Source organism: Gorilla gorilla, chromosome 12 (genome assembly GCF_029281585.2).
Source record: "Gorilla gorilla gorilla isolate KB3781 chromosome 12, NHGRI_mGorGor1-v2.1_pri, whole genome shotgun sequence".
NCBI classification, from domain to species: Eukaryota; Metazoa; Chordata; class Mammalia; order Primates; family Hominidae; genus Gorilla; species Gorilla gorilla.
The window spans coordinates 100,836,540-100,851,628 of record NC_073236.2 but is presented as its reverse complement, the minus strand read 5'-3'; the positions used below and the strand labels follow the sequence as shown (position 1 = coordinate 100,851,628).

Sequence of the window (15,089 nt, the reverse complement as noted above, 5' to 3'; positions counted from 1 at the left end):
ACCCAGACTGAACAATATGGCTGCCACTGCACTCTGCGTATGGAAAATAAAACCCCCAATCTTTCTTCCAAGTTAAAAGAGAATTCAAATGAAGTCAATATTTTGTTTCACTCTTTCACATGTTAACGTGAGACCTAATTTTCATTTTCAGACCACCAGAGTAATATATTGGTTTTAGCATTTATATTTGCATTGTTTTTATTTTTTTTGAGACCGAGGTACAATGGCATGATCTCAGCTCACTGCAACCTCCGCCTCCCAGGTTCAAGGGATTCTCCTGCCTCAGCCTCCCGACTAGCTGGGATTACAGGCGCCTGCCACCATGCCCGGCTAATTTTTGTACTTTTAGTAGAGACGGGGTTTTACCATGTTGGCCAGGCTGGTCTCAAACTCCTGACCTCAGGCGATCCGTCTGCCTCGGCCTCCCAAAGTCTTTATGCATTTTTGTGGTAGAATTAAAATATGAATACATAAACTAGCAGAATAACCACTTCTGGTCAGTGTCCACTTATATCTGTCAATTTAAGTCCAGAACAACTGGACATCCCATCTGATGGTACCCTATCCTAGTTTGTAAACTGTGTAAATTATCCATTACCCATGACTCCAAAACCAAAAACCCTCCATGAAATTGGGCATATCGAGTGACAGCTTTTACATGTTGGTAATTCTTTGTGGGTGGAAGTTTGAGATGAATTATATAGCATGCTTTACAGTGACAAGGAATATTTTAAAATTTTTATTATGAAAATTTCAAATTTACATAGAAGAGTTCAGTGAACTCCACATGCCCTCATCCAGATTCAACAGTTATCAAGATCATGCCACGTTTACTTTATCTAGGAACGTAATTTGTTTCGGAGTGTTAAGATCCACAAGTCGAACAGAAGTTGAGTTTCCATTATTTCGTATGACTCTGCTAGGGCAAGCAAGGGAGAGAAGAGAGTTGAAGGTGTGCCTTGGAGCACCGCAGGTCGTGAGGAGGGTCAGGGCTTCCACGCGGGGTGATGACAGTCCCTGGCCCGCAGGCCATTTCCCAGAAGCTCAGACAATACCTTCGGGCCTCCGCTCGACGGACTGCCTTGTCCACTCTCCGCCTGGGAACGGGGGTTCGTGGGAGCGCCTTAATGGAAGTTTGTGGAGCTCGGGAGGTGGCATGCACAGGCGCCTCGGAGCGCGGCCCCGAGGGGCGCCGGCAGGCGAGAGGCCTGCACTAACCGGCCGTAAGCACACCTCTTTTGTACTCTGTTTTCCCCCTAAAGACATCTGATGCCCCCAGTGAAGAAAAGCCAACAGCAGCAAAGCCTGATGGAGAGCATGCAGCCCGGGAAGCCCAGTGACTGGGAGCTGGAGGGCAGGAAGCACGAGCGGCCCGAGAGCCTTCTGGCACCGACGCAGTTCTGCGCAGCCGAGCAGGACGTCAAGGCGCTGGCCGGGCCCCTGCAGGCCATCCCGGAGATGGACTTCGAGCCCTCTCCGGCGGAGCCGCTGGGCAACGTGGAGCGCTCCCTGCGCGCCCCGGCCGAGCTCCTGCCCGATGCCCGCGGCTTCGTGCCCGCGGCCTACGAAGAGTTCGAGTACGGCGGCGAGATCTTCGCGCTGCCCGCGCCCTACGACGAGGAGCCGTTCCAGGCTCCGGCCCTCTTCGAGAACTGCTCGCCCGCCTCCTCCGAGTCCAGCCTGGACATCTGCTTCCTGCGGCCCGTCAGCTTCGCCATGGAGGCCGAGCGGCCGGAGCACCCGCTGCAGCCGCTGCCCAAGAGCGCTACGTCGCCGGCGGGCAGCAGCAGCGCCTACAAGCTGGAGGCGGCGGCGCAGGCGCACGGCAAGGCCAAGCCGCTGAGCCGCTCTCTCAAAGAGTTCCCGCGTGCGCCGCCAGCCGACGGCGTGGCCCCACGCCTCTACAGCACGCGCAGCAGCAGCGGCGGCCGCGCGCCCATCAAGGCCGAGCGCGCCGCGCAGCCACACGGCCCAGCCGCCGCCGCCGTCGCCGCCCGCGGCGCACCCAGGACCTTCTTCCCCCAACAGAGGTCCCAAAGCGAAAAACAGACCTATTTGGAAGTAAGGAGGGTAAAGTAAAACCGAACCGAAACCCAGAGCGTCGACGACCCCAGGCCTAGATCTGCAGGAAGCATCCCGAGTTCTCCTAGCGTGGAGGGGAGCGGGGCCGGGCCAGGCTAGGGGGCGGCTGCGCGAGCCGTCGGCGGGTGGAGGCGGAGGGAGAGCAGGGGCAGCCCCCGCGCCCTGCGAGCTGTAGGCTGCTGGGCCCTGGAAGGCGAGTGGCAGCGCCTGTTCTCCAGTACCAGGACCCAAAGAGCTTGCCTCATATGGTACACGAGGGATGGCAGAGGTAGCAGAGAAGCCCGCCACTCTTTAGACCTGATTAACACACACGCATTTAGGGAGTTATGGGTAATCTCTTCCTGCTTATGTGAAGAGTTGCACTTTTTTCAGAGCCCCACACGCAGGTCCCGGGCCAGTGTGTTTCTTCTGTCTGTGGGGTGTCGTTTTTATGTTGAGAATATGGAACACGGTGCGCCAGCCTACCCCGCTTCCTCCCGGCAGCATTCTTGCTTGTAGCTAGGGAGGAGGCAAGTTGCCCTAGCTCAAGGTAGACTCGCTGCGCAATTTGCTGCAAAGCCAGCTTTATTTCTGCTTGCTTTTCTTTTGACTGGAAAAGAGTGTCCTATTGATTTGCAAACTCTGTTGGGACAGGGACATCCCAAAATAGAAACACCTTCTTTGGCCTCAGTGAATGTTAAGGTATTCTGATGGCCAACCCCTGTGTCTGCAGGTCTACAGGTGTTTGATATTTTGGTGTCTAATTGTGGTGTCTGCAAGCCTGGAGGGCATTTAAAGAGGTCTTTAAATACTTATCCATGAAGTGCTAATAGTTTCTGAGCAAATAATTGCTCTGATCTGATTAAGCAGAGCATAAGTAACATGATAGCTCTGACCTGTGCGACCACCCTTCCGTTCCAACTATTCTCATTTTCGAATGGAAACAGTGATGACACTGACTTTTCTCATTCATTAATTTTTCAGCAAACACTGAGTTCTTGTCTTGTACCAGGCTCTATGCTAATTGCTGAAAATTCAGAAATAAACCAGTCTCTATCCTCCGGGACCACTGGCTTAGTACAGCAATGAGACACAGGAACACAGAATTATGTAATAAACTGGGAGCACATGGGAGGGATATTTAAAACCTTTGGGGTCATGGTGGTCAGAGAAGGCCTCCTAGATAAGTTGAATGTCCGAATTAGATTGTAAAAGCTGCCTAGAAGTTGGCTAGGGGAAGAGTGAGGTAGGGAAGCGTGAGAAAAGCATGGTGATGCCTTTTCTCTGGCATACTGTGCCATGTCAAAGTGGTGGAAATTAGGCCAGAGGAACAGGAAGGGGCAGGATCATGAAGAGCCTTGGAGCTTGCTGCCCACTTGCACTCCAGCAGTGAAAGTCTGTGTCTGGTCCCTGCAGAGGACAAAAACATGTAATAGTGTGCTCAGCTAAAGCTGCTGAGGTTCCCTTCGGTTCTCAGATTTTCCTCTAGCTCTGATTTTCAACTCCAAGCTTTGTAAAATTTGATTAGGCAGAATTTCTTGGAGAAATCAATCTTAGGCATGTGTCAGAGTTTAGAAGTTTATTGAAAGGGGAAGTAAATGGAAATTATAGTGCCAATTCAGTGTGACTTGGGATAAGCAGAGGTTTACATACAAAACCTTCTAACTAGTATAGTCTGTACTGTAAAGAACTTTTATTTCATATGTAATAACAATGTCCTTTTGTAGTTGATTTGTGAAAAATTTGGGGTTCAACAATTGTAAGGCAAAAACCATAATCGGAAATATATCTGAGAAGCAAACAATGAGTAATATATTTGTGGCTGTTTACCAGACATACCAAATAACAATAAACAATGTATCAGGAACCGTTAATTGCACATACTGGCCAGCAAGTTTCATCTCCTAACAGTGTAAGACATGCGTCAAGTCAGTTCAAAATGAGATACCAAGAAAATTGCAAATGGAAGTCAGTTAAAAGAGGCATTTTCTCTAGCAATATTGTTAAAATTTTCAAGCATGCAAAGTTCCCATTACTTATTTCTGTTTCTGGACACAATTTTTCTTTCTAAAAACTTAAAAGGCCCTGGTTGTGGCTGGGTGCGGTGGCTCACGCCTGTAATCCTAGCACTTTGGGAGGCCGAGGTGGGCGGATCATGAGGTCAGGAGATCGAGACCATCCTGGTTAACACGGTGAAACCCCGTCTCTACTAAAAATACAAAAAAAAAAAAAAAAATTAGCCGGGCATGGTGGTGAGCGCCTGTAGTCCCAGCTACTCAGGAGGCTGAGGCGAGAGAATGGCGTGAACCTGGGAGGTGGAGCTTGCAGGGAGCTGAGATCGCATCACTGCACCCCAGCCTGGGCAAAAGTGTGAGACTCCGTCTCAAAAAAAAAAAAAAAAAAAAAGGCCCTGGTTATTAGGAGTCCTAGAGAGAGGTAGCATGCAGAGTGCAGGTGGGCAGAGACCATGTGGGTATACATATGTGCATGGGCATATATGTGCATGTCTGCATGTCTAAGTATATATGTGCATGTTTGTATGTGTTGGAGGTGATGGTGGAATGGTGTTTTAGTTGCAAAAGATAAACCCCTCAAAAGCTCTATCCTTAAAGGTATCAACTCTTTGCTTTTGAGATGTGCAAAACTTCTAGTGTTTCATCCCTTTAAGTACTCTGTATATCTTTCACCCAGCCCAGCAGAGCTAGCCGATACCTAGTCTTTAGTGTTTTGTCTCTTTTAGAGTCAAGAAAGAAGATGGTATGCTCTAGTGAGAACACATGACTGTCAGGAGCTCTAGGTTCTAGTCCTGGCTCTGCTGCCCAGTAGCTGTGTGCTTTTGGACAAGTCACTTGGCTTCTCTGTGCCTCCAGTTGTCTCAAAATAAAACAACCTATCTCACAGGGTTGTTGGGAGGATCAGGCCAAAGAAGATACAGTTTTTGAGTAGGCTTTATAAAGTATGAAATGCTATTGAGATCATGGTTCCATAGAACGATTTTCCTTAAACCATTAATAGATTTAGTCACTAAATAGTCTCTAAAAGCCCATTTCTCCAAATATGGGGGTGTTAGCAAATGCATTGCCTGGGAACTTGTTATAGATGCAGAATTTGCACCCCAGACCTACTGAATCAGAATTTAGGATCATTCGCAGGTGATTCATATAAACATTAAGTGTAGGTGGGCAGAAGCATGCCTTAAGTCAGTGGTCCCCGACTTTTTTGGCACCAGGGACCAGTTTTGGGAAAGGCAATTTTTCCACAGACTGTGGAGGGGGAGGTGGTTTCGAGATGATTCAAGTGCATTACATTTATTGTGTACTTTATTTCTGTTATTATGATGTTGTAATATATAATGAAATAATTATACAACTCACCATAATCTAGGATCAGTGGGAGCCCTGAGTTTGTTTTCCTGCAACTAGACAGTCCCATCTGGGGGTGATGGGTGAGAGTGACACCTGAAGTGTGTCACTTATGTCCAATCTACTCTGTAATCTCATTTTGGTTGCTGTCACTGCAGAAAACCCTGCTTCACAAAGATGGGATGCTGGAAATGGAAGCAGGCTTTTCAGTGCTTTGTGGCAGTCTCATGATATTCTGCCTTGACTTTAATCCAGAATGTATGGAGATTTGAAATAATCTCAAACCTACTTTTAAGGCCACCAGATGCAGCTGTACCATTGAAGTTCATCAACTCACTTGCCACTGTAAAGCCTGCCACCAGATGCAGCTTAATTGTCACTTGCCACTTACTGATAGGGTTTTGATATGAGTCTGCACGCAATTGATTTATTATGGTCTCTGTGCAGTCTAACCTCTCTGCTAATGTTAATCTGTATTTGCAGCCACTCCCCAGCACTAGCATCATTGTCTCAGCTCCACCTCAGATCATCAGGCATTAGATTCTGCACAACCTAGATCCCTTGCATGTGCATTTCACAATAGGGTTTGTGCACCTATGAAAATCTAATGCCACTGCTGATCTGACAGAAGGTGGAGCTCAGGCAGTAATGCAGGCAATGGGGAGCGGCTATAAATACAGATGAAGCTTCGCTTGCTCACCCACCCCACTGCTCACCTTCTGCTGTGTGGCCCAGTTCCTAACAGGTCACAGACTAGTACTGGGAGTTGGGGACCCCTCCCTTAAATCATTCGTTTTCAAATCTAAGTGTGTGTAAGGATTACCTAGGCCTAACTGCAGAGATTCGGATTCAGAAAGTCTGGGATGGGGCTTAAGAAGCTACATTTTAAATAAAGGCCCAACCTGATCCTGTAGTCACAGGACCGCACTGTAAGAAACACTGCATGTCTGGCTCCATGGTCTAGTTATGAATCTTAGTAGAATCTCAGAGAATTTCTGTATCTGCAACCCCCAGTTTTCAAAGTCAGACCCATATGTTTCCCGAAAAAAAAAAAAATCCACCCTCACACTTTGCTTCTCTGTCAGCAAGCAGTCACCTATCTAATTCATGAGACTTTTAGGGCATCATTGGTGTGGTTTTTGCTTTGACTTCTTGGGGTTCTCTAAAGGTTATTCAAAATTCAGCAGCTGTTTTTAAAGTTGCTTTTATAGTCACCTCAAGGTAAATACTTTGTTCATATGGAATATAAACATGTATATAAGTGCATATCTGGCTTATATGCATATAAATGTACATGCACTTCTATTTAGCACATCTCACACTTAGAAAAAACGAGAGAGGTCACAAAAGATACAGCCTTATTTTTAACTTATTTTACTTTATACTCCAAATAGCATGGGTTAAGAATTGTAAAAACTATATTACAGGCATATTTTCAGGTTGAAAGTATTAGTTGACATTTACTTCTAAACAGGTCTGACTTCTCAAAAATGCCTTCCCTCGATTATGCTTAAAATGGAGAGTTAGGAACATGAGTTTAAAACTAGCATTACAAGTAAGGAACATCCTTATTTTGTAGAAAGAGAAACACCTAGAGATAAGAGGGGACTGCTACTGGTTTTCTAGCACGACAGTGTTGGTGTCAAAATAAGAATTTATTCACTCGTGGAGGACGTTCTTGCAGTCTTCTTTTAAAGTCCACTTTTTAAACATTAGCTAATGTTCTTTATTTCCTTATCTTTAATTATTGTTATATATTACACTAGACTATTTGCCTTGATACATAGAAAATACTACACTCAGCAGGAAATTATCCTCTTTTCGCCTGCTGGTTTCTTCATTAGCCTAGGTTTGCTTTAGTTGGGATTGGGTGCCCACTGGTAGTCTTTTGGCATGGGAGAGGAAAGTCACAACACTACAAAATTGTCCCATAGTCAGGATCCATAATAACGTTGGAAAGGAGTAAAGAAAAAAATCCCTCTTTTTTGTTTCCAGGAGATGCATTTAGAAGATACTACCAGATTCTGTCCCAAAGAAGAAAGAGAAAGTGAACAAACATCTTTCAGCGATCAAAATCCCAGGCAAGACCAGAAGGGGGGCTTTCGCAGCTCCTTCCGCAAGCTCTTTAAAAAGAAGTGAGTAGCCCTTAGACAAGACAGCATTGTAACTCATTTCCCTTTGAGCTAAATCTTGAGGTTTTAACAATAATAAGTATCAAGTAGCCTGGTCTCACACAACTGCTTCAAGTACAGTGCCTGCACCCAGTAGCCACAGTTCCGGCGGGGTGAAAATGTTTCTCATTGTAATATCCCAGAGTAGAAGCAAACTCAGCTCTCTGCCCTGCCTCTTCTGTCTTTTATCCCTCCTTCCTTGTTCCCAAAGTCATGTGTCTTGAGAGGAGTGGGCAGAGGTGGTTCCCTTGAGAAATGAGCTGGTGACAATCAAAGCCCCTTTAGACTGGGAGGAGTGGGATCCACTATTGGGGTTGGGTGTCATGGGTGCTCCATCAGATCTCCCCATCTGTGGAAAGTTTTCTAAGGGATCTCAGCACTTCTGCATTTAGGGGCCTGTTGTCATCCTGGGTGCTAATTCATGTTTATTGGGACTTCTGTTAGTGCTTTCCCTGAATGAGTGGATTTGGCTTGGCCCTAGTTAGAAATCACTTTAATGGAGTTTCTGTATTCCATAGGAGGCAAAAATAAGGCATTTTCCTCCTGTGGTCCTTCTGAGATTCTAAGTCGTTGTTGTATAAAACATCACCCACAGGCATTTTGGTCAGCACTGTCTTACAGTCTGGGAGGCAGTGGCCAAACCCCAGCATAAAATGTAAGGAAGAGAGAGGTGAGCATTAGCATTTGACTGTAGAGGGATCTGCCAGTCCAGCCACTGCCTGCCTGAGAGACTGCTGTTTCAATCTCCACTGGCTCAGCCTACCTCCCTCTCCCTTAGAGAGATTTTCCCTGCTGCTTAGTTACTCTTGGTGGAGGATGTTCTTGCAGTCAGTTTTAAATAACAAGTCTTCATATTTTAGTAGATGGAAAAGTTAAACAGAGGCATTATTGCTGCCTTTGGAGAGTTGCCAATAAGTGAAGAAGCACAGGGAAATCACCTTTTCCTTGAAGGTCGAGGTCACTGGCTGATTTAGACTGTGGTCCTGATGGAGGAATTGGGGGCAACCCTGGAGTGAGGACTTTGTTTTTGCTGGTTTGTTTAATTGTAATTATCCTCCTGTGGGGAGGGTGGTAGTGAGATTAGTGGGCCTCTGACTGTTGGTCTCTGCCTGTTGTTACTGGAGAAGGGGGAAGAGGAAGGAAGAGCGACAGCTCTGCATGTAGCTATAGCCCTGCATTCTCTCTCAGTTTTGCTAAGGAACCCAGTGCATGCTTGCATGCTGCTTTGCTGGATCCTCAACTCACCTTACTCAGGGTTTGAAGAGTTGAGAATTGTATTCCTCTTTCTAGGATCATATAGACTTAGATCTTTCTTGACCTAGCGCCAACATCTGTCAAGTTGACAGGGGTGGGAGAACCTGGAAACAGACACCTCTCCAGCCCACCCTGATTTAGACTCCTGAATCTTTCTTGAGACGGAGTCTGGCTCTGCTGCCCAGGCTGGAGTGCAATGGCGCAATCTCGGTTCACTGCAGCCTCCGCCTCCCGGGTTCAGGCTATTCTTCTGCCCCTGCCTCCTGAGTAGCTGGGATTACAGGTGCCCGCCACCACGCCCTGGCTATTTTTTTCTTTTTTTTTTTTTTGTAGAGACAGGATTTCACCATGTTGGCCAGGCTGGTCTTGAACTCCTGACCTCAAGTGATCCGTCTGCCTCGGCCTCCCAAAGTGTTGGGATTACAGGCGTGAGCCACCGCACCCGGCCAGACTCCTGAATCCTTCTAAGGACTGCAAAATCCTAAGGGCACAGCTTGAGCCTATCTTTTTTTTTTTTTTTTTAAACCACAGTATTCCCAAAACAAACAGCCATTTTTTGCCCACTGTCATTTATAATGACTGGGTGCTGTCTATTGGAAAACAATGAGCAATAGATTCACCACTGGTCCCTTTACTAATTCCTATTTATCAGAGAGATGTAAGAAAATGTTTTGCCAGTGACATGAGGCAGAGGGAGTGGATTTGTCCTCTCTGGATTCAGAGGGCAGAACTAGGAGCAGTCGCTAAGAGGAAGAATTTCCTAAAAATGCAGCTGCGTGGAACTGGAGCTGGCTGCGTCATGAAGGAATGGATTCATGGGATGCCCCTGGTCAGGGATGCTATGAAAGTGGTCCCTGCATCGAGTGGGAGATTGTTTAAAAAATCACCAGAGTCCTTTCTAGTGTGGAGATTTGCTTTATCTGTAGTTTGACTTTGTTGTAGCTTGATCTGAGTAATCACATCTTTATATCACCTGAAACAAGAAATTAGTGAAGCCTTGGGACCTATAATTTTGAAGCCCTAGCATGTAGAAGACCAGGTTTTATCTTTCTGTAGCTCCCCACTGACCTTGGTATAATGTAGAGGACTTGCTATGGGCTCTCCAAGTTCATGTTGGTTAATTGCTGTCAGTCCTCTTGTGGCTGTTCGGGATTCTCCTTAGATAAAGAGCCAGTGGATTCCCTTAGTCCTCTTGTCCTTTCTCATCGATCAGTTCCTCCTGCATCAATCATGTTGCCACCACCAATACTGGTGCTGTCCTTTGTATTTAAAATCCGAAGTGTTGTCTGAGTGGAAGTAAAGGTGGAGCCACAAAGAAGACTGTCTGTCTGGCAGGATTTCCTGGCTTTTTAGATCTGGCCTAGGGCAGTCAGTACCATCAGGTGCTTAGGGTGCTGCAGTGGGCACTTTGGAGACTTTGCATGGGTTGAAGAGGCAGCTTAAGTAGCGTTTTCTGAGTGTTTTCATATGAGGACCATGGAAAATTTGCTCCATTATAAGGTAGAGAGGAAGGTCAGGGAGGCCCCAGTGTAGCACAGGAAGGGCAGTGGCTTTTAACTCAGATGAGAACACACCATTCTTCTCATCAAGTAAGCATTCAATCTTACATGCATGCACTATGCAAGACACTTGTATAGGAACCATGAGCGACATAGTCCCAGCCATTACACAGGAACTTGCACTCTGAAGTCAGGCCTGTGGACAGGTATAGGAAGGAACCAGAAGAGACATTCAGCCGATTTTCCTCCTGCGTGTCAGGAGGTCAGGCTGGCAGCAAGCCCTGGGACTTTAAGAAGTGGCCAATCCTGAGTACTGGAACCATTGCAGAGCCTGGCCTCACAGGTCCAAATGGGCCAGTGCCAGCAAAGCCACTTGTGTCATGTCTGGGGCTTGCTACCTTCCTCCCCCACAGCCCTCTGGAGGCTCATTCCTGTCTACACTGACACACTTTTTGTTCCATAGGGGCTTGTTTGGCTGGTGGCCCCACACACCCAGAATGCTGCTTCGGGATGAAGCTAGGCATGGAGCCAGATGCAACAGAAAACCTGAGAAAGGGTTCTCTTCCCTCTGAGGCTGGGAGGGCCGAAGGCTCATACCCACAAGGATTCAAAAGGGAGAGTCAAGTTGACATCATTAAAAAAATCCTGAAAAATGCCCAAAATATTTGGGGAAAAGAATGACCTTCTGATTGTTTCCATCTCAGGCACATTTGTCCTGGGCAGACACAAGGTCACATGTCCCTGAAAGGTATCCATAATTGATCAGAATAAAGGCTACATATCTTAAAGTTTGGAAATGTTAAGTGATTTTACACATTTTAAATGAGGATTCTTAGAGGGAACAGACTTACTGTGGTAGGCTGATGTTAGCTAGACCAGTACTTATTCCCCTGCCTTTGAGGCAAACTGTCCCATTCTAGAAGGATCTATACAGAGGCTGTCAAAGACTTAAACCTAGATTATTGTGAAGTCTGAGGCAAATGATACTTCATCTTAATAGATACATCTTGCAACACTTACGTTAACCCATATTCTTGATGGCAGATGTGGCAGTGGGGAAGAGGATCACATGAGATAGCTTAGGAGTAGGGAATGTAGATGGTACTCTCTCTTTTTATCCTTAAATTTTGGGATAGTGGAAGATAAGGAATATGGCTTCCAAATGATTAATTCTACTTCCTCGCTCATTCTCTTCCTCTTTAGCACTTTAAAATTTACATGTGTCAGAGTGTCTCCCTTCTCGTCATCACCCTCCATTAATCCCATCACTGTCTATTTTCTTAATCACACACAGAGAGAGTACTTCTACAGGGCCCCGTATGTAATCATTTTATCTCAGTGAATCCTCTTCTTTTGGTGTCTTCCCAGCAGTTTTTGTATATGCCCAGCTTCAGCTGTTGAACAGACCATGTAATAGAAAGCAGGGCTGCTAAAGAATCCATTGATAACTTTATCTCACCTATTCTGTCTCCTTAAAGCTCATTTCAAGTCCCTCTCCCACTTTTACCCACTTTGGGGTTCTCTCTCATTTTCCATTTCATTTCCTATATAACTTGAACATTAAAGGGGATAATTGAAGGGGTAAACATTTTAGATTACTTAACCTTAATTACAAATGTTTCTCAATAAGCCATTTGAAATCAACCATTCAATTAAGTGTCTTCAATGTACTAGGTTCTGTCCAGCACAAAAGATGTAAGAGAAATAGTTCCTGCCCATTAGGAGCTTACAGATCAATTTAAGGATAACCTAACTATTGATACAAGGTATAGTACGTAGCACATAGTAGGCACTCAACAAATATTTATTAAATGAATGCTCATTTGCTTTGGGCTCTCCAAACTCATGTTGGTTAATTGCTGTCAGTCCTCTTGCAGCTGTTTGGAATTCTCCTTAGGTAAAGGGCCAGTGGATGCCCTTAGTCCTCTTGTCCTTTCTCATATATCAGTCCCTCCTCCATCAATCAGATTGCCTCCACGATACTGGTGCTGTCCTTTGTATTTAAAATCTGAAGTGTTGTCTGAGTGGAAGTAAAGGTGGAGTCACACAGGGCTTTTGCTTTGATTACCAGGGCTGACTGACTGGCCGACAGGATGGGTGTTTCCTTGCCCCTTTACTTCTTGAGACAGATGCATGTCTCCTAAAGCTTTCAAGGAGGATAGTCTTTCCAATCAGAGAACCAAGCCTTCTTAAATCAGAGGTTTTTGCAGCACTGGATTCAACTACCCCCATCCCCAGCTCCAAACAAAAGGTTTATTTATAGCAAATCTAGACTTGGTATGACCTACTGAATTTGCTATTTTCTTTGTCACTTGAGTGAAAGGAAAAGTTAGCAACAGGTCTGTTGTCTTTTCCTCTTTCCATCAAATACTTGGATGGTTATGTGTCAGTATGTCCTGGCAGCCATGGTACCCTTCCCCAGCGAGTGTTTGCCTGTCCCTACAATGTCTGCTCAGATGTGCCCTGCGGTTGGCCACGGTGGCTCCAGGAGCTCAAAAGCCATTTTTGTTTTATAGAGAAAGGGAATAAAAGCAAATCTGCTGGCCTTTTCTCCTTGATCGTGCAGGTTATTTCCTAGTAATTTAGGTATGCAAGGTATGCACTACTTCAGAGCCTAATGGCCACACCTTTGGAAGAGTCCAGGTGGCCATGTACATGTAAGCGTTATAAAGAGGTCAGTTAAAATGATCTTTACAAGGATGAAAATGAGCTTTTAGTCATGGCTATAGTAGAATGCTGGATTTTGAAAAGGATGAGCAATTTAGCTGTTAGTTTAATTAATATCAAGAAATGCAGAGAAATTCAGACATTGGAGACATAGGGAAGGTACAATTTGTGAGAAGAGCAGTTAAAAAAATTTAAGCTGAGTTTATGGACTTTGAAAACTAGACAGGGCGATTTTGGCATTTGTTTCAGAAATGGGAACGCAACTGGTGAAGATTTCTGTGGTCCTTGGGGCTGGTGGTGACATCAAAGCTTTCCTATTTTCAGGTAAACACTAAACAGTTGCATGTTGGAACCATCAAAGTGTGACATGTTGGGTTTTGGATAGACCAGATGTAGCTAAGAGGGGAAATACGAGGCAAAGATTTCAAGTTTTGAGTAATGACTTTCTGATGAGAAACTGTCCTGTGGGGGAACAAGAAGAAATAGCAGCCCAATTCAAATCCTGCCCCCAACCTCCTGCCCCTAAAACATAGGCATTCCTAGTCTTCTGAATAATGGAAGACATAGAGAAAGAATGAGATGGTCAAAAATATATCTTACTAAATTTGGGGCACAACTGCACTAATCAGGGATGATTTGAACTGGAGGTAAGGGGGATCTGTGAAAGACAAGAGAAGGCCCGGAGTTTTAGGGTGGGCCATGTGGAGGCTCTTTCAAGGGAGAACTCGGGGGGTTCCTGAAAAGGAAGAGAACCTCTTCCCACCCAGATATCTTGCTTGATGAGTATCCAGATGTACTGGAGTTGAGAGATAGAGTAGTTTTTCCTCTCTGCACTGGGATGTAGTGGAAAAGTGTTCCTTACCAACCAGAAGTAGAAAGCATGGTGGGCGGCTATGGCTTCATCTGTGATATTGAATATCAGAGGGCAAAGTGAAAATATCTAGTCAGTCATCAGGTTTCCAGACGTTAGGGTTTTTAGTCTTTGTGGATCCAACTTCTTTCTTTGAATAATGTAAAGAGATGTTTGAATTCTGCCCATTAATTCAGTAAATGATAGTCATGATTAACTTATCTAATAACAAGAGTGAGGACTCAACAGTAGCAAACCAATGATAGTGCAAGGACTCGGAGGCCCTGGATCCTTCTTTGGTGGATAGTGGAAGCATACCTGACAGCCTCAGCATATGGAGAACTTGGTCAGTTGTATAGAAGCTTTGGACAAGCAACTTCATGTCTAACATCACTTTCATACACCCTGCATGAGGTTTTTTGATATTGGTTCTTAGTGTCTGGACGAGTTTTACCCATTCTAGGTCAGAGTTTAAGCTAGCCAAAGGGCCCCAGTCTAGCTTATCAGAGGTTATTTCCAGAAAGCCTCCTCCCTCCAGGGACTTCTGACATGAGAAAACTGGAGAAGGTGCAGAGCTGGAATGGATTACCCAAGTGGCTTAACCAAGATAAAGGAAGAATGCACCCTCGACTGGGGACTCAAATGGACTGATCTGAGTTGTTGACTATTGATTGGCTTTGGTCTCTTTTGTGGTAGTTGAGATTATAGTATCTCTGCAATCTGATTACTGTACGAATTTCTGCATTCTACCAAATGTAGCATATATGTGTGGTTGGCTTCAATAAATCTTTCATTTAAAAATGGAAACAAGCAAGAGTTTGTAATGTAATGCCAAATTCAGTGAAGGTCCTTGATAACCTTGGTTGAGAACCATGATTTCCATCCATTTTAATTTAAGATCCTTGATAATTTGTGGAGTTGTTACTTCATTGAATCAAAAACAGGATTTCTTGAATTTTCTGAGCTTTTGTTCCCCTATTATGATGTTATTACACAATATCTTACACTGACATATACAATTGTCACAATTGTCCCCATAAAGCATTAGAAAGATATTCTCTTTATGTTCAATGCAAATCTTAGATACACATGTCCTAAGTCATGAAATTCAGGGGAGTAAAAAGTATTCCAGTTCTAGGAAGCAACGGTTTTACAAATGCAAAACAATTGGGATAGATAAAAATATTTGAAAACAATTAAAACCAAATCAACCTGTACTTTATCT

The 15,089-nt window shown here is 44.9% G+C and overlaps 1 protein-coding gene across 15 annotated transcripts in view; it reads left to right on the top strand.

Moving 5' to 3' along the window:
- ARHGEF33 (Rho guanine nucleotide exchange factor 33) overlaps nt 1-15,089 on the top strand; it is a 145,975-nt gene that overhangs the window by 73,218 nt on the left and 57,668 nt on the right. For 6 of the 15 annotated variants that reach the window (XR_010130000.1, XM_063695941.1, XM_063695947.1 and 3 more), the window contains 2 exons: nt 1,263-2,070; nt 7,419-7,558. Coding sequence is in view for 14 of the 15 variants with exons in the window: in XM_063695941.1 (XP_063552011.1) it covers nt 1,263-2,070; nt 7,419-7,558 (948 nt within the window). In the remaining variant the exon portion in view is untranslated. Of the gene's footprint in view, nt 1-1,262; nt 2,071-7,418; nt 7,559-10,810; nt 14,727-15,089 lie in introns of those variants that run through there. The other 9 variants (XM_063695943.1, XM_063695944.1, XM_063695938.1 and 6 more) reach the window with 7 other exon arrangements.